The sequence below is a fragment of the Oratosquilla oratoria genome, chromosome 13, assembly GCF_046742065.1.
Source record: "Oratosquilla oratoria isolate Oo_2021 chromosome 13, ASM4674206v1, whole genome shotgun sequence".
In the NCBI taxonomy this organism is placed as follows: Eukaryota; Metazoa; Arthropoda; class Malacostraca; order Stomatopoda; family Squillidae; genus Oratosquilla; species Oratosquilla oratoria.
Genome location: NC_134789.1, coordinates 19,094,094 through 19,121,979, shown reverse-complemented (window position 1 = coordinate 19,121,979; position 27,886 = coordinate 19,094,094). Strand labels below are relative to the sequence as shown.

The following is a 27,886-nucleotide window of genomic DNA, read 5'->3' as shown; positions in this document are numbered from 1 at the left end:
CAAGGAGGAAGGAAGGGTAGTGTGTGGTGGGATGATGAAGTGAAAAAGCTAATATATGAATGAAGCGAGCATTCAAGTACAAAGAAAAAAGAAGAGAAGCAAAACAAAAGGCAAAGAAGGCAAAAAGGAGAGCAGATGTACTGTATTTTTCGGACCATAAGGCGCGGGCAAAATCCTTAAAATCGGCTAAAATCGGGTGGTGCGCCTTGTGTGGCTTCAGTGCAATAAATGCCTCGGACAGTGACGTACTATTTTGACATGTTTCGTAGCTAGCCTGCCAATGGCAACAGTGCATAGGCCTAGCAAAAGTTACAACCAAGTTATAACCAAGATGCATGTATCATGACAAGAAAATTGTGAAAACTTCGACAGTTTTCGAGTCCATGCCACCGCATTCATTCACGTTATCATGACTATGACATGATAGCGTCCACAACACAGACATCCATTTTGCATTGTTCTAGTCTCGCTCCACTCCGACTGTAGTCATTTGGTTATTTTTTTAGTTTCGACCATGGGCGCAATATAGCAATAGAAAATTAATTATTAATTTTGTAAATTAAAATGTATCAACGTAATATGCAATTTTGTGGGCAGAAATGAAAATAAAAAATATCTTGATACAAGCAAATATGCTAATGAATGAAGTCGGAAGCATAGGATTGGGACGCCGTCTTGTCGTCTGTCAATTGACGGCCTCTGTACTAACGACAGTACCTCGCCAGGTACAGTTTCTTGAAGGAATGTTATGGAGTGGAGATACATGCATTCCTTCAAGCTGCAAGAACTTTGTATACCCCCAAGCTGAGAGAGTGGTTGAAAAGCCCGCCAACGTCTCTCACGACGACGACAACGAGGGCGAGCCGGATGACATTTAATTTGCAGGTAATGATTTATTAAACACAGGTTAGGTTAGGTTAGACGAATTTATCATCCTTTCATTTCTTCGACATCGGCATCTATCATAACAAGCATGGCATACCATTCGTCCGACACGACTTCGTTACTTACGAAATCTGTTTTAGCACCTTTTCTTTTTTATTTCTGCTCACAAAATTGCATATTACGTTGATACATTATAATTTACAAAATTGATAATTAATTTTCTATTGCTAAATTGCGCCCATGGTCGAAACTAAAAATTTACCGTCATTTGTAACAAATCTTGTGTTTTTAAGTGAATAGATAATTCCGGGAATAAAACTGCTAATGTTGGTTTTATTCCCCACAATTCCCGTAATGTGTTTATGTTGTTTTTGAGGGGTATTGGCAGGGCAGACCGTCCATGGAGGTGGTCTGATTTCACTGACCAAAATAAAAAAATATATCATTTATTTTTGTAATTTTGCTAAATCCCAACCGATTTTTCTCATTCAACAACGAAAATGTTCAGTTCTGAATGCACTCACATATGCATGATTATCCGATGACAAGACCAGGTGCGCCTTATAGTCAGGCGCGCCTTATGTAAGGACGGGGAATAGCAAATTACGGGTGCGCCTTATGGTATGAAGCGCCTTATGGTCCGAAAAATACGGTAAAATGGGGTAGGAGTATGACAGAACATTTGAAAAGCAATAAAATTATGTTTTGGAAGGAAGTTAAGAGCAAGAGGTGAGTCAAGTAAAGAAGGAAAGGTAAAAGGTGCAGATGAATAGATGCTAACAGAAGAGGAGGCAGTAAAGGAAAGGTGGGGAGAGTATTTTAGAGAGCTGTTGAATGTGGAGGAGGATAGGGAGGGATTGGTTGTAGCAGTGAGAGACACTAACAAAATGACAGTGATGGGAAAGGAAAATGGGGGAGAAATAAGAAAAGATGAGGTTCAAGTAGTTTTGAAAATGATGAGAGCAGGTAAGGCACCTGGGTGAGATGGGCATCATGCAGAGTGTCTGAAGAAGGAAGGTACAGTAATAGTGGACTGGCTAGTAAAGTTGTTTAATGTGTGTCTAAGGGTAAGGTGCTGGAGGACTAGAGGAGTGCCTGTATAGTTCCACTTTACAAGGGAAAAAGGGACAAATGTGAGTGTAGTAGTTTCAAAGGGATCAGTTTAAATGTTGTTGGGAAGGCACATGGGAATGTTTTAATTGAGAGGATCAGGGGAGGAACAGAGGGAATTGGTGAGGAACAGTGTGGGTTTAGGAAAGGTAGAGGTTGCATGGATCAGATTTTTGTGGTAAGGGTTGCATGGATCAGATTTTTGTGGTAAGGCAGATACATGAAAAAACTTTAGGAAAAGGTAAGGATATTTTTTGGGCCTTTATAGATATTATATAGGAATATTATATATTATATTATTATAGATATTATATAGGAAGTTTGCTGGCTGAGCGGGTTAGGGTGTCATTACTTACGGCGAAGGTCAAGGTGAGGGCGGTTTGAATCCTGCTACCAGGGAAGTTGAGCCAAGGGCATGGTTCATTAAATTCCACTCTACAAAGCCCTCTGTGAGGGGCACCGTCCTAGCCTCCCAATAGGGAGGAGTGTGTGATGTTAAACCATATCATCATCATCATCTGTATAGATTTGGAAAATTCTTATGACAAGGTAGACAGAAAGGCACTGTGGGAGGTCTTGCAGATATATGGGATTTGGGGAAAGTTGTTAAGGGCAGTCAAGAGTTTTTATGAGAGTAGTAGAGCCTTTATTATTGGAAATGGAGAGAGTGAGTGGTTTGAGGTAAAGGTGGGACTGTAACAGGGATGTGTCATGTTGCCATGGTTGTTCAATGTGTACATGGATGGGGTAGTGTGGGAGGTAAAGGCAAGAGATATAGTGGAAAAGAGCTAGACTAATATATCATGGGCACTGGAGATAGTAAAACAAAATGGGGAGAAGTGGATGAGCCAGTTGTTGTTTGTTGATGACACTGCTTGTTGCAGAGTCAGAGGAGAAAGTTGAAGGTAAATGTGGAATTTAAGAGAGGTAGAAAGGAGAAGTTTAAATGTGTGTGAGAAGTATGGTGGGGGTTACAAAGTTGGATAGAGTGAGAAATGAGGTCGGGGGAGAGTAGTGGTAGAGAGTGAAATGGCATATAGGACGGATTGAAGATTATTTGGATGGTTTAGTTACATGGAAAGATTGAGTGCAGAAAGATTAGCAAAAATAGCATAGAAGGCAGAGGTGGATGGAGTGAACTTAAAGGGATGACTGAGGATAAGAAACATGAGGGGACAAGGAGGGCGGGATTGCCATATAAATAAAGTGGTCCTTATGTAGATGTACTGTGTCCTGCTGCATTGATTGTGACCCAGGCAGTGGGCAGGAGACAGGGATGACCCTTCATCCACATGGAGCTAAGATGGGAGGGAAGCAATGGGTGGTTGATGGGAGTGGAATGAGTGGAAGTAGGAGCATGCCATGGCTGGCTACCTCTCTTATATAAGGGGGAATATGCCCTTGGTGTATAAACAGATAGATCTGTCTATATAGCAAGGGCCTCTTGACTATTCATGGAAACTTGAGGGCAACAGTTTTTGTTGGAATAAAAGACCTATATTATTTCATCATTGCCATATAAACTATATTCTGATGGAATAACTGTGTTTAGCAGAAAATCTTATAGATATGTCTTTACCATACTGTAGAAGTACTTTGTATAAGATTTCTCCCATATTGTAATTTTAAAATATTGGCACAAATAACGAGTTATTAATGTTATGGGTCCGTAAACATTTCAGGAACTGGCCATGGCCACTAGTTAAGCCTGTATGTCACTTAGGAAAGACATTTTATATTGTCTGGAAATGATCAGTGTAGAACAGTGTATGATAAGGTACTTTTTAACTTCTTCCATACAATGACACCTACATAAGCATCATGAGGCACAAATGGATATACTAGGATGCCAGTGTTGGCGTCTTGATTACCGTATTTTTTGGACGATAAGGCGCTTCGTACCATAAGGCGCACCCGTAATTTGCTATTCCCCGTCCTTACATAAGGTGCACCTGACCATAAGGCGCACCTGGTCTCGTCATCGGATAATCATGCATATGTGAGTGCATTCAAAACTGAACATTTTCGGTGTTGAATGAGAAAAATCGGTTGGGATTTAGCAAAATTACACAAATAAATTTTATATATATTTTTTATTTTGGTCAGTGAAATCAGACCACCTCCATGGACGGTCTGCCCTGCCAATACCCCTCAAAAACAACATAAACACATTACGGGAATTGTGGGGAATAAAACCAACATTAGCAGTTTTATTCCCGGAATTCTCTATTCGCTTAAAAACACAAGATTACAAATGAAGGTAATTTTTAGTTTTGACCATGGGCGCAATATAGCAATAGAAAATTAATTATTAATTTTTTGTAAATTATAATGTATCAACGTAATATGCAATTTTGTGAGCGGAAATAAAAAAAGGTGCGAAAACTGATTTTGCAAGTAACGAAGTCGTGTCGGACGAATGGTACGCCATGTCTGTTATGATAGATGCCGACGTCGAAGAAATGAAAGGGTGATGAATTCGTCTAACCTAACCTAACCTGTGTTTAATAAATCATTACCTGCAAATTAAATGCCATCCGGCTCGTCCTCGTTGTCGTCGTCGTGAGAGACGTTGGCGTCCCGATCCTATGCTACCGACTTCGTTCATTAGCATATTTGCTTATAGCAAGGTATTTTTTATTTTCATTTCCGCCCACAAAATTGCATATTACATTGATACATTTAATTTACAAAATTAATAATGAATTCTATATTGCCATATTGCGCCCATGGTCGAAACTAAAAAAAAATACCTAAATGACTACAGTCTGAGTGGAGCGAGACTAGACCAATGCAAAATGGCCGTCTATGTTGTGGACGCTATCATATCATAGCCATGATAGCGTGAATGAATGCGGTGGCATGGACTCGAAAACTGTCGAAGTTTTCGCAGTTTTCTTGTCAAGATACATGCATCTTGGTTATAACTTGGTTGTAACTTTTGCTGGGCGTATGCACTGTCGCCATCGGCAGGCTAGCTATGAAACGTGTCAAAATAATTCGTCACTGTCCGAGGCATTTTTTTACACTGAAACCACACATAAGGCACACCTCACGATAAGGCGCACCACCCGATTTTGGCCGACTTTAAGGATTTTGCCCGCGCCTTATGGTCCGAAAAATACGGTATATATATTGTGTAGTTGTAGCTGAGTGACCCCTGAATTCTGTGAACTGGCCTGATCACATTTTCTGTGTTTATTATTATTCAGTGAAAGAGATTGAGTAATACAGCAGTGATTTTGTTTTATAACAAGAATATTGTGATTCATCAATCACCATACCTTGGGCATCCAGTGCTGTGCATGAGAATTTGACACGTATTGAAGAGGTTATGTGCAGGATGATGACTTGAACATATAATAGCCATGCCAGTGTAAATTTTGGGAGTGAACATTGGAGTAGTTGCTGGTTGTTAGTTCTTGTGTGAAAAAGTGGAAGGAAGATAGTTGAAACTGATAGAGAATTTTGTTGAACTCAGTCCAGAAACCCAATGCCAGCCAATCAGGGTTGTTCCTCCAGATAGAGATGAGGTGACAGAGAGATTATTCTTTTTGGTGTCTGTATCCCATGACATGTTGGTCCCTGCTGCTGTATATCAAGTTGATTTTGAGTTTTGAAAGAAAGAGGTACTGTTAACCAACAAGGGTTATGCAAGAATTTTTGGATGTAAAGATGCTTGTGGCTAATTAGAAGTAGCAAAGTTGAGAGGTACTGAGAGACAGTGCACTTTCTTTTATGAGGTGTAGTTTAGTAAAGTTGCAAAATAAAATCCCTTGACGAATTTGCTGGATTCATCGTGTGTGAAACTAGGGTTTTTTCTGTCATGTATAGAATTGGTGAAGTACAGTAAACCCTCGATATAACAGACGACATGGGGACAGAGGTCTGTCGTTATATCTGAAGATTTGTTATAACCAAAGATCCATTATATCCAATGGAAATACCAGACAGATCTGTGAATTCCCAAAGTTTGTCCGGTATTAGAAATTAGTAGGATTAGAAATTACAGTAAACCCTTGATATAATGGACAATATGGGGACGGGTCTGTTGTTATATCCAAAGATCCGTTGTAACTGAGGATCCCTCACTATAACGGATCAAAATCCATTATAACGAGGGATTGTCTGGTCAGATTTTTTGTCCGTTATATCTGATATCCGGTATATTGAGGGGTTACTGTACATTAATATTGATTGATAGTAGGATGTGTGTATTTTTTTCATAACTGAGCACTTGCTTTAGAGTAATCTTATGTGGCATGTTTAGTGACAGATTTAATGGTATCTTCAGGACAACTTTCACTTGAGGCGGAAAAGAATTGGCTTCAGTACGAGTCTGAAAGATGGGGACTCAAATTCAACTTGGAAGGTAGAAATGACTAGGTTATGATGTAGGCATTGTATGTAGCATGACGAGAACCCCTTCAGGCGAGGCTGTCACTTCAATTTTGCAGCACTTGGGTTGGCTGTGAACAATTTTCACTGGCAAACATGTATAATTTAGACACTGGTATTTGGAAGACTGCACTCGGAAGTAAAACTTTCCTCATTGATCTTTCCCTCTTTCTGCTCGTAACTTCTTTCAGTGATATGTATCTTTTCAATAAGATACTTGCTCTAAACTAGATATTTATCTAATATTTTATATCATACTGGAGTATAGGGTGTGGCTTAAGAATTTCCTTTGTCTAGTGCTGATAATACCATCAGTGGTTAGTGAAGGGTTGCATTGTTTGCCCTGCCTTGGTGTTGCATAAGGAAAGTGAGGCCCCTAGTCTTATGTTGTCTCTGCTTTTCTTTAAGCAGTATTCAGTACTTAGGTTTATACCTGTTGTCATCTTTGATATTCAAAGATTAGTCTTCCATGCCTTATGTTGCCATCAGATTTCTTTGTGTTATATGTAGAAGAAAATTTTTGTCATAGATGAAGAGTTAAGCTTGTATAGAGATGTTATGATTTTTTAGTTCAATGGTCTCTTTGTTAATGTTGCACTTTACAGATCCCATGTTTTTTCCCTTATCTCTCGTAACTTTTGAGTAACATAAAAAATACTTAAAAATGAATAATGATGACCCATTAATAGGAATGGTTTAGAAAACCTGATACTGGTAAAATGGTACAATAAGTACTGTGAACAAGAACTGCATCAGTTCAAATACTTGGATGGTGCCTTACCATGAAGTTGATAATTAATAATCAATGGTAAAGTGTTAATTTTCTTATTCCAAATTCCTTGATCATGCTAACCAGACATGTATTTCATTTAAGTATTCAGAAATGGTTTTTAATTAACATCATTGTTCCCTTTGATTTTTTGAAAATTGTCACAACATCTTTTCAGTGTAACGCATGACCCCCCCACCCCCTATAAATTGCAGAATGCACTGAGTTGTGTAATTCATGATGATATATCTGGACCACAATTTAATTTGCATGATTGCTCGTAGAAATTTTATGTTGCCTTGGTATATTATGTCACTAGGGTAGTAGTTCCACTTTAAGTGTTGCCTGATAAACTGTTTTGAACACCATAGTACATGGCTTGTGGAAGCTGTCACATCAGGAGTGTTTAAAAAAAAAAAAAAAAAAAAAAATCCCATGAATTGTGTCGTAGAATGTTGATTAATTGCTTGTTCCTCCCTTCCTTCTTGTATTTTGTAAATGACCTTTGACCATTTTTCGTTGTAGTTGTGAATAGGTGTGTGAAATGTGAAGGAATGTTGTCACTTTGGGCACAAGCTAAAGACAGAACAGAAATAAATGATTGAAGTCTTGTACTTGGGTATTGGTTGCATAATTGTATGCAGTGGATACCTTAGGGAATTCAAAAGCAACCCTCAGGACCAGAGTTATAGACCAGTCTCCACTCAGGAATACTGAACTATATCTGTAATTTCACTGTCCCTCCTTTCTGCTGTCCCCTTTGAATCAATCCTTCCCCACCCCAAAGTCTCCACTTCTTCATTTTCCAATGCTCCAGTGGTGGAGATAAGAATGTCATTATCAATGTCATAGAAGGCAACTAAATGAGAGGGAGTGAGGGGACAGTGATTCCCCTCTTTGTAAGTTTCTTCTGTGAAGATTCAAACAAGAGAAGTTCTGGGAAGAAAATTTGAACTGAAATGTTGTCGAGTCAGTAAATGTGCTTGCATGTGGGACAATCAAAAGCAAAATGGAGATTAATGGTATTATTTGAGTCAAGTTTATGTGCTAGCTTACTGTACTTTCATACTCCACAATGAATAGTTTTGTTGAGTGTCTCTTCAGAATTTTTCAAACTTTAATATATGTTCCCAGATGGAAATGAATTGCATAGAAAGTATTGGAAAGATACAATTAATAATGCTTGTATTTTTGCAATAAGGGCTGGAAAAAGAATATTTAAGTGCTTGTTACTAAACTGTTATGCAAGATGTTCTGTATGATACCTGCTTCAGAAGTTATGATTTTGATCTTATTGATGGTCTTTGTTCTTTTGCTTAGACAGTGAATATGTACAATTCCAACAATCGCAATATTTATGACATACACACACATACACTTGAATATATTTTTGCATGACCTGTTATTGGCTTTTATTATTATATTAGACTTAATTGGTTACCCCCTGTGTAAAAGGGGGAAAAAGCCTTTAGTATATGTATGTATGTATTAGACTTAATTCCCCATCGTTGAATTTCTAGTGGAATTTTATCTCAATAAAAACTTAAATTTGGAATTTGCTTTTATATATATGTATCGTGATTCAGTCATTTGGTGTGGAAAGTGACCCCTAGGTAAAGACTTGACTATATTTCATTGCTTTCCAAGTTTCTTTCTCTCTCTCTCTTTCTCTTTATACTAATACTGGCATGCATAACATCTTATTTCTCTTTTCACACTTCTTCATATTTGTTTATCACTGTCTTCCTTCTCAAAACAGGAAAGGTAGGTATAAAATAGGCTGATGTGAAGTCATTATCTCTTAATGTTTAGTGTATATTACAAATACCTGTTCCCTTTCCAATGAAGCTATGTATGTGTAGAACAGGAAATCATAAATGACTGGGTGCACAAGTGGTTCTATATGGTTCAGTTTTCAGTAACATTATACTGTACATGTTTTGAATAGGAAATTATAAAATGACATGATGAATGAGCTATTTTACGTTTCAATAGATAATTTTGTTTACCTTTATTTTGCAGCTATGGCAAACCAAGAGGAATCTCAATCCACCCCAGCCCTCATTCACATCCCTGAAAGTGCCAGCAGCGATGTGGGGGGATTGGGAGTTGGGGGGATGGGGATGGGTGGCATGGGCGGTGGCACTTGTGGGGAGGTGGTAGGGATGGGGGCTGTGGGTGGTGGCGGTGGCGGTGGTGCATCGGTTGTACCTGAAAACAATCTACGGGAATCGTGTACAAGGTTGTCTATATCTCTTGAGGAGAATGGGCTGTACAAGGTGAGTATGTAACCTTTGTCGAAAGGAATTTTACCCATGTATTATTTTTGTCAATGATGGGGTTGACTTGTTATCTTGGAGAAGATAGTGGTTGACTTGTTATCTTGGATAAGATAGTGAAATGGTTTACAATGTAAAGTATCTTACCTGTGTAGAGACTGAAGCTTTTAGGGAGTTTGTAGAACTTAGAAAATGCTATTTTTACGTAGGGTTTGGTATATACCAATGCTCTCAAGACTTGCTTTTGCAGTTCGTATTGAAAATATGAATAATGTTTTCTGATATTTTCTTGCTGTATAGATAATTGTATTTTTCATTTTTATTTATCTGTTTATTTTTTCTCTCCATGGTTTTGTTTAATACAGTTATATTTTGCATTATTTTTGCCATATGCTGGACATAGCCTTTGCCTATGGTAGATTTTGAGTTTCAGTTTCTGAGGAAATGATACAGTTCATCGTGGACAAGACTGTACCACTTTTGTAGCAATATGCAAGTATACTAACAATTTGATCTCCCAATATGCATTTCCTTTCCATAGCTAACCCCAACAATTTCAGACAGTGTATACTTGTGTGTGTCTGTGTGCACATGTGTGTGAGCGAGAGCTTGCATATATCTGTGTGTGTTGTGCACATGCATTTGTCTGTTTATGTACATATCTACATACAATAGGTTAAAAAGTTAATCAAGATCAGGACTTGACCATGATTTGTGCCCGAGTCGCATGGTTTCGTACGAATACGCTTGTAAAGCAATGGGGGATGTCTGCAGGAGATCTGCACACAGAACATCTCAAGAACTTATGCCTACTTACAGCACTAACCATATTAAGAATAGTTTAATAGTGATTTAGCAAGCATGAATGACATGACATACAGGAGTGCTTGTATGGAAGAAATAGAACATGAGGAGTCAGTCATAAGATTGAATTAAAAAATGATGAAATATAGCATGTTCCAATTTTATTGTAGAATAGAATTTAATGAATTTGTATTTTCATACATGCTGTCATCGGATAATTTTTTAAACTTGAAACAAAATTGATATGCAAGAGACTTATTGCTGTTGAGCACAGTATACTTCCTTAGAGTACTTTTCAACTCCATGAGATTAGTGGAGTTCGGCTCTTGATCAAGAATTTGCTCAGTATGTCCCATTTTACCATTTGGCAAAGAGTCAACTTGGTCATCAGATGTCTTAATATGCCACAGGTGTGTTGCAAGTTCATAGTAGTCTGAAAAAAATTTGTTGTATTAGACTCTCTATTTCAGTACTTTCTCTAGTTTCTCCCATTTTCCTTCTTTCACCATCTTCACTTTCATCTGGAGGAAGTGCAGCTCTCTGGACTGGGCCCAAAGTCTCCTTCTCTTTCAGCTTAGATAATATTTCTTTCATCTTTTAACATAAGAAGAGCAGTCAGTCAGTGAGTCCTCCCTTCCTCCTACTTATAGCTATAAACCAATACAACGCAGACAGCAGTTCAACGTTTTTTTGCAATGAAATCTGTGGAAGGTCCAAGGACCATGGCCTGTGGCTGTGGGACTGTTTGATTGCAGTTATTGAAACTCAAAGCAACAGTTACTACCTTTTCCCAATACCTTCCCCCTCTCTTTCTCTCTCCTCTCTCTTTGTCTTCGTCTTTGTCTGTCACTGATGCAGTTGGTTCAAGTTCTGCTGTCTTTCCAATCCTCTGGTATGGGTATGATGGTGGGTTCTTGCATGTTCTGACTCAAAGTTCTTTTGTTAAGACAGGGCAGGTTCATTTTCTGTCATCTGTTTTGAACATGGAAAGCAAATAGCCCATCCTCGAGTTTCCCTAGGTCTACAATAAAAGCTACTCTCAGAATGCAGGAAAACAACACAAGTTGGTGGGGCTCTGGATGAATGGCACTCAGCTTTAGAAGGAGAACTTGTTGGTAAATTACGTATATTTTTATATACTCGTTTCTAGTGCACACAAGGGTGATTGGCCAGACAGCCTGAGGGAATTTAGGATAGAATCGGTTTTAGTCACCATACCTAAAGTTTTGTTTGTGTTGAATTCAGAATTTTCTGAAAGGAATGTGGGTTGAAACGGGTTTTTCCGCAGATGACCTCGGCCACAAAGTTCTGGAGACATTGTTGATGCTGACAAAAAATGTTTGGAAGGCAGAGATATAAAGTTAAGCATGGTAAGAAGGTGAATGAAGAGGAGAAGATGGACAGGAATCTGATGAGACAGTATGGACATCAGAAAAGAATGGGAAGGATCAGTCAACAATATGTACAATGGATGGGTGGCAGGAGGGAAAGAAAGAGGACATTCCAAGTGGGTTTCTAGTCAGTGAAACATGAGACAACAATTATTATTGTTATTTTAAGTGGAGGGAAATTTTAAAGGTGTACATGAAGAGCTCGAAAAGGAAGATTATGGAAGTGGAGGGAAAAGAATAAGGAAAAGGAAGAAGCAGCTTAGGTTCCTAGTAGGAAAGATATTGAAAGAAGCAAGAGGTAAGGGAAGGAAAGGGTTTTTATTTACTTACTTTTATTTTGTTCTATATTTATTTATTTATTTTATGAGGGCTTAGGAAAAGAGTCCCAATTATACCCTTCCTTTTGGTTTTAGGATGTAGTTCACTTACCAGTGATGGGTGGATAGGCACTTGTAGGATAAAGTACTGTGAAAAGGAAACAAATCTTATTGTATGTGCTTGGGAAAATTCAGTCGTAAACACTTTCATTTATATATATATATATATATTTATATTTATATATATTTACTTTTTTTCCTGTTGGCCTCATTCTCAGAGAATTGTCTCTCTCTCCTTTCTATACTTTAAGGGACACTGTTTGGCAAAGAATGCCCTATCTACCTCTTTAAAAATGAGGTCACTTGGTTAATTTTCTTTAATCTGTATGCTAAATAGTTAATTTGGAACAATTTAGAATAGCCTACTGGAGTATATTTTTCTTTCCACTTGTATACTTTGAAATTCTTTACCCACTTAATATAATTTAGCTCCTTTTTTTCCAATATCTTTTCATTTTTTGTAGGACTGTCCATCCCTGAATTTTCACAATAAACAAATATACAAGTACACATGATGAGAAAGAAATGAAGGACAAGTGTTTATATGTTGATAGAAAATATTTATAAAGATGGATGAAGTAGGGGATTGAATGGCCTTGCTCATCTAGTCTTCCTCCCCATTCTCCCTCACTTTTTTCTTGTTCTTCCTATGTATATATCTGGGCAGGAACATTAGACTTTCATTCTATATTGTTGTTTCAGTGTGGGACCATTTTTGTGCCACAGATTTACCGGAAGAGTATGAGGGAAACATTTGCCAGTTCTTAACCCTGTATATGAAGGGGAAGGACATGAATGACACATGGACCAGTCTGGTGGCCATTCCCTGTAACTTGGGAGCTGCATGTCATTTAAAAAAGACAACTGGAGTAATGGATTGATTGATTGACATCTTTCCTCCACTTTTTTCTCTCTCTCTTATTCTCTCGCTCTTTCTCTCTCACTCTCTCTCTCTCTCTCTCTCTCTCTCTCTCTCTCTCTCTCTATATATATATATATATATATATATATATATATATATATATATAATGTATATATATATATATATATATATATCTGCCTCCTCGTCTTTCATCTCCTACCAGCTGATGACAGAAATAGACCCCCACTGACACGACACAGGCAGCAACCCAGTTTTTCTTCCTGGAGAAATTTATGGAAAAGCCTCGGGACTATTTCTGATAACTATGGGTGGGAGGGTTTTGATATCCAGTCATTGAAACATATATAATGAGTAAAGTAAAACTTTGAGAACTCAAAGGGTGAATTATGTAGTTTGTGTCGAACAACTGCAATGTTTAAACTAGTGGTAACAAATCTCAGGTTCATATGGTTGTTGAATGTGGCTGATGCTTCTTATCAGAATACTGATTTGATTTTTTTTATGGAGGGTTCATTATTTTCAATTGTTGTAATAAGATGAACGATGGTAATTTCATATTTACATGGAGTCATCTAACCACTCCTGTATGGAGGAGCTAAGATGAGAAGAGAAAAAGGGTGGTGGATGGGAGTGGGTATGTGCCTTTTTTATAAAGGGGAAAGAGCCTTTGGTATATAGATAGAATTGTTGGAACAAGATGGAGGACACTTGACTGTAGTGTTATATTTACATGGAAGTCTCAGAAGTTGTATATAATGAGGGAGGGTTTGTTATCTCAAACTATGTGAAATGAATAAAACAAAAGATTTGATGAATGTGGAGTTGGAGAAAAGGTTTTTATACTCTTTACCTAAGAGAGAGTAATTAATTGATTTTGCATGGAATAGAATATCTGTTAATTTTGAATAGTAGATTAACAGTTGGTTAAACAAGTGTAAACAGCCGTTGTTCTGAACTGTGACACTTCTAGCAGGAAAATTATTATGAGGGAAATATTTCCCTTGGGTGCTTCTGAAAAGAAATATTAAACAGTTTGCCACCTGGGTCTGTCTTAGTGTTAATGACTAGCAGGAGAAGGAAGGGAGCAGTTGCTAGTTGTCTACTCTCCTTGTTTGGAAAAAAAAAAAATGGTCAGATGATACAGATATTGGGCCATTGCTAGTTGTCTACTCTCCTTGTTTGGGGGGAGGGGATAGAAAAGTAGTCAGAGATGATACAGATCGGCCTATTCTGGAGACGAAATGTCAGCTCTTCAGGGTTCTACACTTGAAGATGGAAATTAGGCCATTGCTGGGGTTAGGAAATGGGCAGCAAAGAGGTATCCTCTCTTGCAGGATCACCATGAGTAATCATTCACTTGGTCAGGATGTATATGTTTATGGATTTAAGTCTACTTTGGCCTCTATGAATATAAGCCAAGAAAATGTGTTTGTACATGAAGTATTCCCGGGGGATAGTAAGTCATCACTAATATATATATATATATATATATATATACATGTCACCATGGTTGTTCAATGTGTATGTACATGGATAGGAGTAGGGGAGGTAAATCTGAGGATTATGGCCAAGGATTTGGAGATGGTAAGTTAGATTGGAAGGAAGTGGGAGGTGGGCCAATTGTTGTATGCTGATGACACAGCACTTGTGGCTGGGTCAGAGGAGGGCCTGAGACAGCTACTGGTGGAGTTTGGGAGAGTATGTAAGAGGATTAAGCTGAAAGTAAATGTGGACAAAAGCAAGGTAATGAAATGTACAAGGGCGGAGGGTGGTAGTGGGTTAGAGTTAAGTCTTGGAAAAAAGAGACTAGAGGAAGTTAGTTTTGGGTGTTGAGGGTCACATATAGCAGGAAATGGAGGAGTAGGAGGGAAGGTAAATTATGGAATAAGGGAAGCAAGTAAGTGTCAAGAGAAATAGGTGTCTGTGGATAAATGCATAGAAGACTGCACAAAACAGTGATTGTGCCCATAAAACTGTATGATTCAGAGAATTGGAATGTAATGGAAGCAGAAAAGAGAAGTTTAAATCTGTTTGAATGAAATATTTGAGAAATATGGTGTGGATTACAAGGATAGATTGATTGAGAAATGGGGTGAGGTGGACAACAGGGTGGAGAGAGACCTGTCATATAGGATGAATCAAAGAATACTGTGATGATCTGGGCATATGGAAAGAATGAATAACCCATATCTCCCATTCTAATCATACCTTTCTCCACATATGTCTCAATAATGTTTCCACTTCACCACACACTTATCACTTAACAACAGTACTTTTAACCTCTTCACTCCAGGGCACATCGCACGTCTGGCAGCATTAGCTGGCTGACGTGCGATGTTGCATCATAATAATCGCATTATAAAAAATAAAGTCAGTGCTCAATCGTTCGTTCTCTTTCACCCGTGTATTTTGATAACCATAGAAAATTGATGAAGCCAGTTTAGAGAGAATGGAAATTACGTAGGTACATACATACATATACCAAGGCTTTTTTTCCCCTTACCAGGGGGGTAGCCAAAAAGGACAAGGCACAAAAACATTCCCACCCATTTCATGCCCGAAAACACTCCACACCCCTCCACCCTCCCTCCCATCTTAGCACGTAGGTACGACTACAATAAATATAATCAAGATGGCGACGTCGGCATCATCGAGTAACCACTTGCTCCTCATGCTGCCTACGTAGGCGTCACCGTATGGAAGTGGTTAAACCCGACCTATCACACTCCTACTCTCCAACATGCCTTTCCCTTTCAATTTATTTTCACTCCATGCTAACACATCCATCTTTACTCTTATAAACATCCTACCAGTCTCATCTATGCACATTGAATGACCCAATTACCAGGTTCTAATGTTTGACTCAAGGAAGAAAAAAAAGAAAAAAAAAAAAAAGAGAAAGAGGGAGAGAGAGAGAGAGAGAGAAAGAGAAAGAGAGAGGGAAGGCGAGAGAGAGAGATCCCTAGTTCCTTTACTGCATCCCAGTTTGTCACTTATGACACATGTGGGAACACTGGTGACATGCTTCTCCTTCCAACCAAAGTGTGTATACTTTTTATGTGTGAGTACATATGTATGTGTGTGTTTATTCATTTCCATGTGGTGATGATTAGTTGTTGGAAGTAATATATATGCAAAACTCATTGGAGTTGAGAAGTTCCTGATTCCAGGCACAAATAGGACTGGTTTTCCCCATAGCAGAAAAGAGATAGGCTCTGCATATTACGTGTAGTTAAAGAAGGGCATAGAATGTGTAAAGATGGGGAAACTTTGAGCAAACTGTGTTAGATAATTTACACTTATAAAGAATTTTATTACATTGTTGGTGTCTAAATTTGAAAATGTTATGGAAGTAGGAAGTAGTACTGTATTTTTCATATAGAGTGTGTGTGCTATGATATGAAGGGTTGCGTACTGTATGTCGTCTCAGGGAGGTGGCAGAGACAGTAGCAGTGGCAGCTCGCACTCTGCCCTCCGCATGACCCTGGATGAGTTGCGGCAGGTCAACCGTTATGCCGAGAGCACCAAGAGTCTCTCCTACCTTCCACAGGTTAGACATGCTTCATACTACAGCGGACACACGTTCATCACATCACACCTTTGGTTGGATCTCACACACATGCACTGCTGCACAGGCTAGTTTTGGTTTGCTGTGGTCAAACTTGCGAAATGCACATAAAGGGCTGTGCACAGAATACCTCACCTCTTAGTAAGTCTTTTGTGTATGTACACGAGTTTGTACACAAAAGATCATTTTCTTGGTTTGCCATTGTCACACTTATCTTTTTGCGTGCACTCCTGTCCAAACTTGCATTTGTGTTCGTATGTTAATCCACACACAGAGTGAATGCACAAGTTGAAGGCACGGATAGTGTTGAAGCTGAATTTTCTTTTGTTTTCAGATGTAAATATACTGAGATTGCAAAATATGAAGGGAATTTGATTTCATAAACATTTTCATCCATAAATCATTTAAAACAAATAGTTGGGTTCTGCCTCCACTCAATACTGATAAAGCCACATTATTTGAAGAATATCCTTCTGTCATCTTTAAGTTATAGTTATGAGCATCCAAGGTTACAATATAGAGCCACATATTTCAAGTTGGAAAAAGGTAATCCATTGTCTTCACCTGACATGCACAGTATATTAAAAGTGAAATATACAGATTGTAGTGGCATTTGGAGTATTATATTCAAGGCAAGTGTGCAAATATTCAAACTGCAGAATGACATAGAGGATAAACCATAAGGAATTGTTAAGTTTGGTGAATAATTGATGAGGCATCTTCTCTAAAAGAAAAAAAGTAGTATTGATTGAAACATATCATAGATCAGGCCACATGATAGAGCATGCTGTTACTTGTTCAGGAGAAATGTGAATCGGTACTCTACACATAACCTGTACCAATTGATTTTCTCTCCATGCAGTTTCATTTTGATAGGTTATCAATCAAAAACTGAAAATGATTTAGTTGTGTATTTGTTATAAAGTTTGTATTAGTACAAGCATGTGTGTCAGTTGGGCTGGCAGGCTGAATATCTTTGTAAGAATTGTGTAACATATTTATCCTGGACAAATATTTTTAGATAGCATAGCACACAATCCCTCTGAACATAGGCATGGGTGTGAGGGATAATAATAATAATAATCCCTTGGACCCTCCCACTTTTATTTTTCTCCTCTTCCTCTTTTTCTTCCTCTTCCTTTTCCTCTTCCTCCTCCTTAAGGAAGGACTTGGACAAACTAGAACATTGTCAGAGACCCCATAACACCCCAAGCTTGCCCCATAGTGGAATAGAGTATTAGAACAAAAGTTGCTAGCAGGATTGAAATACAGTTAACTCTGTCATCACTTTATTTGATGTGCATTGTTTTCTGGCTTCAGCAGTGTGGTTGAAATAAGATAAATTCCATCTTTATATGAAATTAATTGGTAGAATGGCCCATATTAATTATTCTGCTAGCTAGCGGACCGTGAGCCAAATTCTGGTAAACAATTGCAGAAACCATCATTTGATGTTGCATGCTACCAACACAACCATTGACTTCCTAGAAACTCTTTTACGCTGTGGGGATGGGTTGCATCTCTTTGCAGTTCAACATCAGTCTGCCCTCCATCTACACACCAGATTTGGTACTACATAATGGCTGAAAATTATTGCCCTTTTGGTTGTGTCCGTACTGCTGCATTATTCATCTTTTTTCATTATTCATTAAGGCATTGGTCGCTATGTAACAGTTTATAGAGAGTTCACTGTACTGAAATGACAAGGAATTTGATGGAGTGATAGTAAACACGTTTGTGGCAAAAAGCTCTCTCACTCCCTCTTTTTATTTTTAACAATCACATCATAGTGTTTTCACAATGACCATCTCATTTCCCAATACAAACCTTCTTATCCTACAGCTTTCTCGTACTTTGTATTTTATTTTTACTCTCCCTGTGCTCTCCCTTATGAAAACGCTTGGAAAAAATGATTATGACTCTACAGCCAAGAAGAAATTTGGTTATAGGTTCTGGCTATGAGTCGACATTTTACTTACATTGCCACATTTGGGCAGGTATATAGGTTTATGATCATTATCATAATCCAAAGTTCAGAGTGGTTAATTTGAGATACTTAATGCATGTAGTTTATGGAAGCCACAAGTATTACTTCTCAAAACCATGCGTAATTTATGAATTTTACAGTGTGTAGAAATAAAACCTCATAATTTTTCTCTAATACTCGTAGAGTAATTGTGGTCATCTTTACCATAAATGAAACATAAGCACCTTAGGCTGTGTTGAGATATAAGCTCATATTGCAAATCATTATAGTGCATCCACAAGTCTTATGTTTATGTTTACCTAATTGTAATATGCTCATGGGGTCCCACCTCTTTGCTTCTATAGATCAGACATGGCTTTGAATTCATTTGTGTCTTACTATTTCTTTCAAGGTGTTCCATAAATCAGTGCATCTGTATAAAAAAAAATGTTATGTTCCTCCAATCTACCAATACATTTCCTTTAGACACACATTAAACAATCCCACCAGTCATTCCATCAAAACAACCCCACCCTTTGTCAGACATTTCGCATAACAACCATGTAACCCAAGTATTATATCGGCTATCATCACGTCAGTGCTTCTTATACTTGTCTTGTAAAATACTTGTATTGTGTGACATAAGTACCAGATCAATCAATTCATCACTCCAGGTCTCTTGAACGAGATTTGTGGCTTTCAGGTACCTGGCAACAGCCACTGGATTGGCCCATAAGTCACTCAAAGAAGAGATGATGTGTTGTTTAGGTAAGGTGAGAGTAGGGCAGCATAGAATGTAATGTTCATAGTGTTCTACATAGTGATTGAATATGGGGCAATTTGAATCTGTGGCCAGGCATATGCAGTGTTGTTACTGTTCCAGTGTTGAGTGGTGGCTTGACAGCAACCATGTTAATGTGGTTCTTGCGTGTCATTGGAAATGGGTACTAATGTTGGGTCTTGTATATGACGGTTTAGTAGGAGGGCTACTGGAGTGGATCATTTCCCGACCATCTATTCCCAGAGCCCATCAGCATCCCCACCATCTAAGGAGATACTAATACGATACCAGATATGGGCCCAGATCTTTCCTTCTCTGTCAACATCTCTCTATTTTGCTACTTTTCACAAAACTAGACCTGACAATTTGCAACACCTCGACACCTACATTTTGCTAAGTAATTTTTTTTTTCTTTTCTTTTCTTTTCTTTTCTTTCTCTCTTTCTTTCTTTCTCCCCTCCTCTTGTCCTTCTTCTTCCTAGAGAAACCAATGAGTAGGGTCAAAAACCACTACTCTGCCATTGGTCCACAGACAACTTCATACCAAAAATTTTCATTTGCACTATATACATACGTATACCAAAAAGCCATTTTCCATACCCATCCAATACCCTTTTGTTGTCCCTTTCATCTTAGCTCCTTGTAGACCAAGAGCCAGCCCTGCCCCCACCCTCTGTTCAGTTCAGAAGCAATGCAGCAAAGCACAGCACCTCCACAACATTGTGGCACCACCCCTCTCACCAGGTAGAAACAACCACTCCACTTGCACCTACCTCTTGCCCTTTACCTTCCCCACCCAACCCAACAGACCTCGTGTACCCAACGCCCTCTTCCACACAGTTTTTGCTCGTCTTTCTTAACTCATTCTTTCCATATTCCCAAACCATCCCAGTATTCTTTGATCCATCCTATCTGCTGTTTCTGTTTTCACCCCAGCTCTCCATCTCGCCTCATTTCCACTATCTATCTGGAGAATAGAAAATTTTGATCATTTTAAATTGTAGGTTTTCTGTAGACTGAAATTTTAATTTCATCTTTGTGTAATGTTCCATAAAGGTTGCCTGTGTGTTTATTTATACTCATGTTGAGTTTTGAATCTGTAATTTGGAATCAATTTAAGCCACAAAGATTGATTTGGCTTTTGCTTTGGATGTAGTTTCTCACAAAGAGTTACTTTCATTTATAGGTTCTACATTAGCTGGTCTTCTAGGGAATGTATGTCTTTGCATTGTACTATGTCTTTGAATTGAATATTTATGAAGATATATATTCTACGATGAAATATTAATTTTCATAAATGTTCAATGTAAAGAAATACACTTGCAACAGCTTCACAATAGATGCCAACCACAGTAGCGCTCATGAATGAAGTCAGTTATTCATATTGAATCATATTTTGAAGGATGAGGGACTATTTAAGGACTTGGTGAAATTTATCCTTTTTAAGTCCAGACATCACATCAGTACATTGATACTTTTTCTCAATCTTGCTTCAAGCATTCTGATTCCCACAGCGAGTTCTTTGGACTGTTGTAGCAGCTAGATTTGGACAACCTTAACCTCGTCAGCAGCAACAGCCAACTTTTGGCTCTTAAGTCCTTTAGGGGACTGAATTAATTATCATCCAATGATGCTTGTCAGGACGGTAAGCTGGTTGTAGCAAAACCTCTGAGTCATGGCAGCCTTGCGTTCCTCATTCAGTAATAGGGAAACCTATTTTGCACTAACTTTAGACAAAGTTTATTTTGCATATTGGTTTGTATTTTGCAATAACAGCCTACCCCCCCTCCCCCTACAGCTTGCGCAGTTAAATTCTGAGTGCTCTTCTGACCAGCCAAAAGATTTGCATCTATTAGTGAAACCCTAGTTGGCATATACAGGTTTTGGTCATGCAGTGTATATGGCTTTTTTTTTTTTTCATTTAACCCATTATCAAGATTTTTTTTTTTTTTTTTTTTTTTTTTACTTCTAATTTGTTAGTTGATGCACCCAGGATCGTATTCTAACATATTGCAGTGGATTTTGGCAACCCCTACACCTATGCAGAAAAGTCCAACTGCCTTTGTGAATGGTTTAAAAATGTGTGAACACAGTCCAGAGAATGGCGTGGGGTTATAAGCACAGGATTATAGATAGATCAATTTACTAGGGGATTTGAGGGTGTGTGTGTAATATATTGTGAAAGTGAGTCAAGCTCTCAAATTACTGTCCTCCATCCGTTTGTGTGTGTGTGTGTATATACATATATCTATATATATATATATATATATATATATATATATATATATATTCCTTATCTACCCTTTCCAACAGTTATATATACACACACATGCACATCACACCAGAAGCCTTTTTCCCCATCCCACAACCATCTAATACAGCACCCTAGCACCTTGTGGATGATAGGTCTTCACTGTCTCCTAAAACTGTTTGGGTCAGATGCAGTGCAACAAGACAGCACTTCAGCAGCAGGGCTTGACAGCCAAAGCTGGTTTACCCCTACTGCTATATTATATGGCACCCCCTCCCAAACCACCACACCTCCCTCCAAACACACATTCCATTTAAATTTATGGTGTAGATAAGAAGTTCCCTTTGGGCTGTATCATTTTCTTGTCAGTTTACAACCACTCTCCATTTACTTGTATCTTTTGAACTCTCTCTTCCTTGCTTGACAGACATTCCTCTTGTATCTAGTGCCCCCTTCACCTCATCCATCCACCTCATTCTTGGTCTTACCCTCAAGTTCTACTTGTACTTTCCATATTTTTCAACTTTGCCTGATTTTCTCATCATGTTGATATTGATTGCCTACACTAGCTTTCTACCACTGCATTTTCTTCCTTCACTCCTCCACTCTTAATTTCCTTTCTACCGGATAATGATCTGATGATCCACTGCTTCCCCCTGAATTCATTTATGCCCATAGTTCTTCCAATCCTCCTGTTGGATACCACTACAATATAGTCCATATATACAGTATATGAACAGAAAGCTCGATAACCATTGATTGAATCACATAAAAGTTTTATGGGCATAGAATTTTTTTTTCCAAACTCTTGACAGTTTGATATATGACTAAAATTATTTTCATCTGTTTTAGTAATCCAGCTACATTTCACTTTCTATTTTCTTGTTTACTCCATATCCTCATTTGTCACCACATTTACTCCTAAATATCTAAACACAAGCCTTCCAAGCCTTTTGTTTCAGACAGTCATAGTGATAGAATGTCTGACAGTTGCTTAGAAATATTAAGTGCCTGGGTTTGAAACCTGATTGTGACACAGGTTAGGAAGGGCATCCACTTTTTACTAAATCATCATCTTAACCATGAAGAAGGGAGTTGATGATAAAAAGCTGAATCAGTTGATGGATCAGTTACTATGTTCTCATAACATTATTGTTCCTTGAAATTTTAGTTCTCATATTTGATGTACCACTTCCATCTCCTTTCATTGTGTCTCACCAGTTGCTCATCAAACTTACTAGTATCTTCAATAAACACCTCATTTAGAAATTTTCACACATTTCCAAGTACTTCCTCTATCTTTTTCCTTTCTGACTGTTCACACATTTCTATGTATTCCCATTACCCCCTTGTGTGGATATATATATATATATATATATATATATATATATATATATATATATATATATATATTTATGGGGGGGGTGGGGGTGCCAGTCCAACTATCACTGTCATATTCATTCATTCCTCTAGCCCAGAAGAAAGGGAGGGAGGTGGGGACAAATTTCCTTACTGTTATTTGAAGGAAGGGAGTGGGTTAGATGGTAAAACAAAGCTTATGGAAGGAAAACAGAAAGAAATAGTTGAAGTTGAAAGTAGAGAAGCAGTTTTCTTCATTCCTTTTCTCTTTTTTATACTATCTTCTTTCCTGTTCACTTGAAGAAATGAAACTCATACAGCTTAAAAAAAAAGTGTATTGGACTCTGAGAACTCTTCAAGGTATTTATCTTGAAAATACAAGTATCCAAATATTGAAGAAATGAAACTCACTTGAAGAAATGAAACTCATACAGCTTAAAAAAAAAAAAGTGTATTGGACTCAGAACTCTTCAAGGTATTTATCTTGAAAATACAAGTATCCAAATATTGAATTTGAATGATTGAAATTATACTAGATGATCATATCATGAATGACTTGGGGGCTAAAGATGACAAATTGTGAAGGATGCAGAGGAATAAGCAAGACCTTCATTAACGCTTGGAGTCTAGTCAGTACCACCCCAGCACAGAAGCAGCTCAAATCGGTCTTCACATAAGGGTCTCGCCTTTAATGTTCGAACACCGTTGAACAGGTAGGTCTGGTGACCATTAAAATTGATAATCATGAGTTCTGGAGAAGGCAGACTAAAGACCCGTTGATGGAAGTCGGCCATTAATTGTCGCAAAACAGGCTGGACAGTCCATTCCTGCTGTGAAACCTTGTGTATGTCTTCAGAAGTGAATGTTCGTGTTTAGCATCTCCTTGTAGAGGCATTAGAAATTGCTCTCGAGACATCACATACTTCTCTCTGACTAGAAATGCAAAAATGACTGTACAGCCAGAGTACTGGATGTTTAGAAGGGTATGTTACCTCCTCAACTAGTCAAACCACCCAATGATCAACCTCATGAACATGAGAACTGTCCCTCGATTAAACAAAATTATCTGGCGCAATGTGTGTTTTTTTTTTTAAGGTACCCTGAGAAGGAATTACTGTGGGTAGGTTTGACACCAAAAGACTTAGATGGCGGTCATCTTGTTATATTTACTTAACATTAACCTAGACAGTATTATGAAGTATGTCACCGAGTTGAATGGTTTGAGCCTATTGACTTCGTGACATTCCTCAAGCTGAGTGATATTGTTTGGGGTTAGCCAGAATGTAATCTGTTGTGTCTGTCATTGTAGCAAAAGAGTCAATCGAGATAAACAACCCTTTCCTTCGGTGACATTTCCAAAGCTGAATTAAATTTAAGGCGTACATCGTTGTAGTACAGGGTTAAAAGGATACAGAAGATGCGCTTCAAATGATCATTTATTGAATTTCAACTTCTGTGATATATTTTCTTTGTTTTTAGCCTCGTATTTCAGGTATTATAATTTCCTAGACAGTATCTTGGTTGTAGATTTGTTAGGTATTGTGATTTTATGGATCATGGGGTGTGTAACTTCACTGTAAAAGACTTAATTATTGTTTCAAGTCTTTAACGCTAATGTACAATATGCTAACAACAATAAACAATATCTGGGTTTTGTAAAAGTAAGAACAGTCAGTCAGTCTTGTTTTGGTATAGTGCATATTTTGGTTTAGTATTTATTATAAAGTCATTCGTAAGCTTAATTTTATTTACAAGATGAGCATTTATGGGAGATAAGAGGAATAATTTGTTGCTATAACTAATCATGATCAGCATAAAATTAGATTTACTTAACCAGAGTGCATATTGTTGAATAGCATTTATATGCTGATGTCAGTGAACTTCATTCATATTCTAAAGAAGCTGTAATTTAGAAGTAAAGTGTGTATATTACTTTGAAGAAAGCGCAAGAGCTTTGCTCACACACAAATCCTCACAATGGATGGTGCTGCATTATCCTCTCCTTGCAATGTTATTTAATTAAAGGATGGGTTATCATAATGAAGAATTTATTTATTAATTTATTTATTTCTGTTGCTTATTTTTTCATGCCAAATATGACGAAATAATACATTTTGAATGTAATATGTTTGATTACTTTATTTAAGGAAAAGTAGTGATAAATGTTTAATGTATAAGTTGTTAAAGAGTGTTATTGCAGTGGTTGTAAACTCATTTCATATTCAGTACTTGGGTAAATGGAATGATTCAATCACCAAAAGAAAATATTGATTAGAGAAGGCTGGACAAAATTAATTGTCACTCCCATGTATAAGTGAAAAGTATCCAATCTTGTTTTGTCTTCTCTGTTTATGATGATAAAATTTCAAGCATGAATATTTCCTTACAGTAGCAGAAAATAAAAAGAAGAGAGAATGACAGGATGACTTACGAGAGGTGTGTTTTTGTGGATATGTAATGGTTGTTTATTGGAAGAGAATGCAGTGCCAAAGGGCTTTGAGTGCAATTGGAATGTCTATCATGTAGGAAAGAAAGAATACAAAAAAATGAATGATTGAAAGGATAACACAGCGCTAAATGATGCTCTTCACATTTGAATGAAGGGAGAAGGGAGGGGATACACCATATGAAACTACAGAGGTAAGCCAGCACTAGCTACTGGTCTCTGCTATGGAGGTGCTGTACCTAGCTGACCTGAGCAGTGTGAAGGTGTGCAGGAATGACCCTTCATTCATAAGCCACTTTGATGGGAGAGATGTTAAATGAGATTCAATTGTTTATGAAGGTGGTGTGTGCATTGACTAAGCTACATTCCCTACCCCCATTGTAAGGATAACACTTGTTATGCATTTGTGTATATTAGAAGCTCGCTGGCTGAGCGAGTTAGGGTGTTGTTACTTGCGGTGAAGATTGAGGGGATGGCGGTTCGAATCCTGCCACCAGTGATGTTGAACCAAGGGCATGGTTCATTAAATTCCACACTACAAAGCCCTCTGTGAGGGGTACTGTCCTAGCCTTCTGATAGGGAGGAGTTTGTGACGTTAAACCATATCATCATTTGTGTACATTATCTTACCTGGTATATGGGGATGGAGCTGTAATGATGAAGTCCCATCCATCTCCGCTTGTCAAACTTTGCCTCAAATTCATTATTATTGTTGACTAGGATTATATCTTCTTATTCCTCAAATTGATGCATATATGAGGGAAGTTTTCTTCTTAACATCTTTTAAGTAATCTTTCCTAATTTTTTAGTATGACTTGTTTTTTCAACCTATATCAATTAATCCTCTCAGCCCCTTTTCTAGTCCTTATTCTGATTTGAATATTGTTATCACAACTCTTTCTTTCTCTTTCTGTTCTCTGTTCTTTGAATGTGAAAAGTCCCAGTATTTTTTCATATTGGCCAGTCGAAAGATAATGTTGATAGCTATTTTGTGTATTCTATCTGTCTTATCTCTTTTGGTGTAGTGACCACACCTGCATATACCAGCTGCAACCATCATACACTCCCAAAAACACTCCATCATAAAAATACTCTAAACCTAGTACAATTGAACATTAACACCACAAGCACACAGAGCTGTTTCAGTTCCTATACATCATACAAATAGCACTAATACATACATACATAGACCAAAGGCTTTTTTCCCCCCTTATAAGGGAGGCAGCCAAAAAACAAAGGCATAAAGACCACTCCCACCCATTCCATTCCCACATACTCCACTCTCCCTCCCTCTTATTTTGGCACCTCCTGGATGATGGGTCATCCCTGCATCTTGTCCACTGCCCTGGGTCAGAAGCAGTGTCACAATACACAGCGCGTCCACAGCCAGGTCGCTTCATTAAATTGGCGACCCCCCCCCTCCGTCCCCTCATGCAGAAAAGGAGAAGAAAAATCCCTTTGGGCTGCGTCAAATTATTTCTCATACATACTCCCTCACCTCCCATCCCCCACCCATTCCACCTCAGCACTAATACAGGAAATAAAACAAATACTGCCATTTGTGTTACATTCACTCAATACACCAGGTCAGGGAACACAACACTCAACACAAAGGTAAATTTATAATGTGAATGCACAAAAATAAATTAATAAATAGATAAGAAATAAAAATAGACAAAATAGAATCCAAACACAGATAAAGAGACAAATTTACATCGCAAACATCTGTATACCATCTACCATATCAGCCCATCAGCCCCCTCAACTTACTAGCAAACCACATAATGGCTTGTGATAGGAACACACACCACCCAATTGGGCTAGACAAACAGCCGACCAAAAGAGGAAATACAGAAGAACATGCTAAGCTCCAACAACTACCTCACCAGACAAGCACATCAACACAACCAGCATCCTGTCCAGAATGCAACACTTCACCCCATATAGAAGACTGCATTGTACACAGTCATGCACATCAATAACATAATATACACTTTATAAGGGATTTCTGGAAAAACTCATTCAGCCATGGCATTCGTCAGGGAGACCACACTACTTGGCTAAACAATCTAGGGAATGACAACAACAACAGAACCAGGAAACAATTTCCTTAGGCATAACAATGACCTCACCCTTTCACTAAACATGATCAACAAAAAGAAACCATGACCTTACCCTCAGACTACTTCCCAGTAAACATTTCCCTAAAACCAGAAAAAAAGTAAAGGAAGAGATTGTAGTAACCATACAGAAAGCCAGTGAGAAACACACTCCAAGAGGCCACAGGAAAAATTACAATACAACCCAAACTACAGTAAACCCTTGATATAATGGACGATATGGGGACGGGTCTGTCGTTATATTCGAAGATCCGTTATAATTGAGGATCTATTATATCAGATAGAAATACCAGACATCCGTTAGATCCCGAAGTTTGTCCAGTATTAGAAATAAGTAGGATTAGAAATTACAGTAAACCCTCGATACAACAGGCGATATGGGGACAGGGGTCTGTCATTATATTCGAAGATCCATTATAACCGAGGATCCCTCTCTATAAAGGATGAAAATCTGTTATAGTGAGGGTTTGTCTAGTCAGATTTTTTGTCCGTTATATCTG

General features: G+C 38.0%; 1 protein-coding gene across 8 annotated transcripts in view; it reads left to right on the top strand.

Moving 5' to 3' along the window:
• The window catches only part of LOC143032326 (uncharacterized), an 80,471-nt gene that overhangs the window by 39,628 nt on the left and 12,957 nt on the right, over positions 1-27,886 (top strand). For 4 of the 8 annotated variants that reach the window (XM_076196877.1, XM_076196876.1, XM_076196874.1 and 1 more), the window contains 3 exons: positions 6,290-6,367; positions 9,185-9,441; positions 16,327-16,446. In XM_076196877.1, coding sequence (XP_076052992.1) covers positions 6,290-6,367; positions 9,185-9,441; positions 16,327-16,446 — 455 coding nt within the window. Of the gene's footprint in view, positions 1-6,289; positions 6,368-9,184; positions 9,442-16,326; positions 16,447-20,724; positions 20,856-27,886 lie in introns of all 8 variants that reach the window. The other 4 variants (XM_076196878.1, XM_076196873.1, XR_012967101.1 and 1 more) reach the window with 3 other exon arrangements.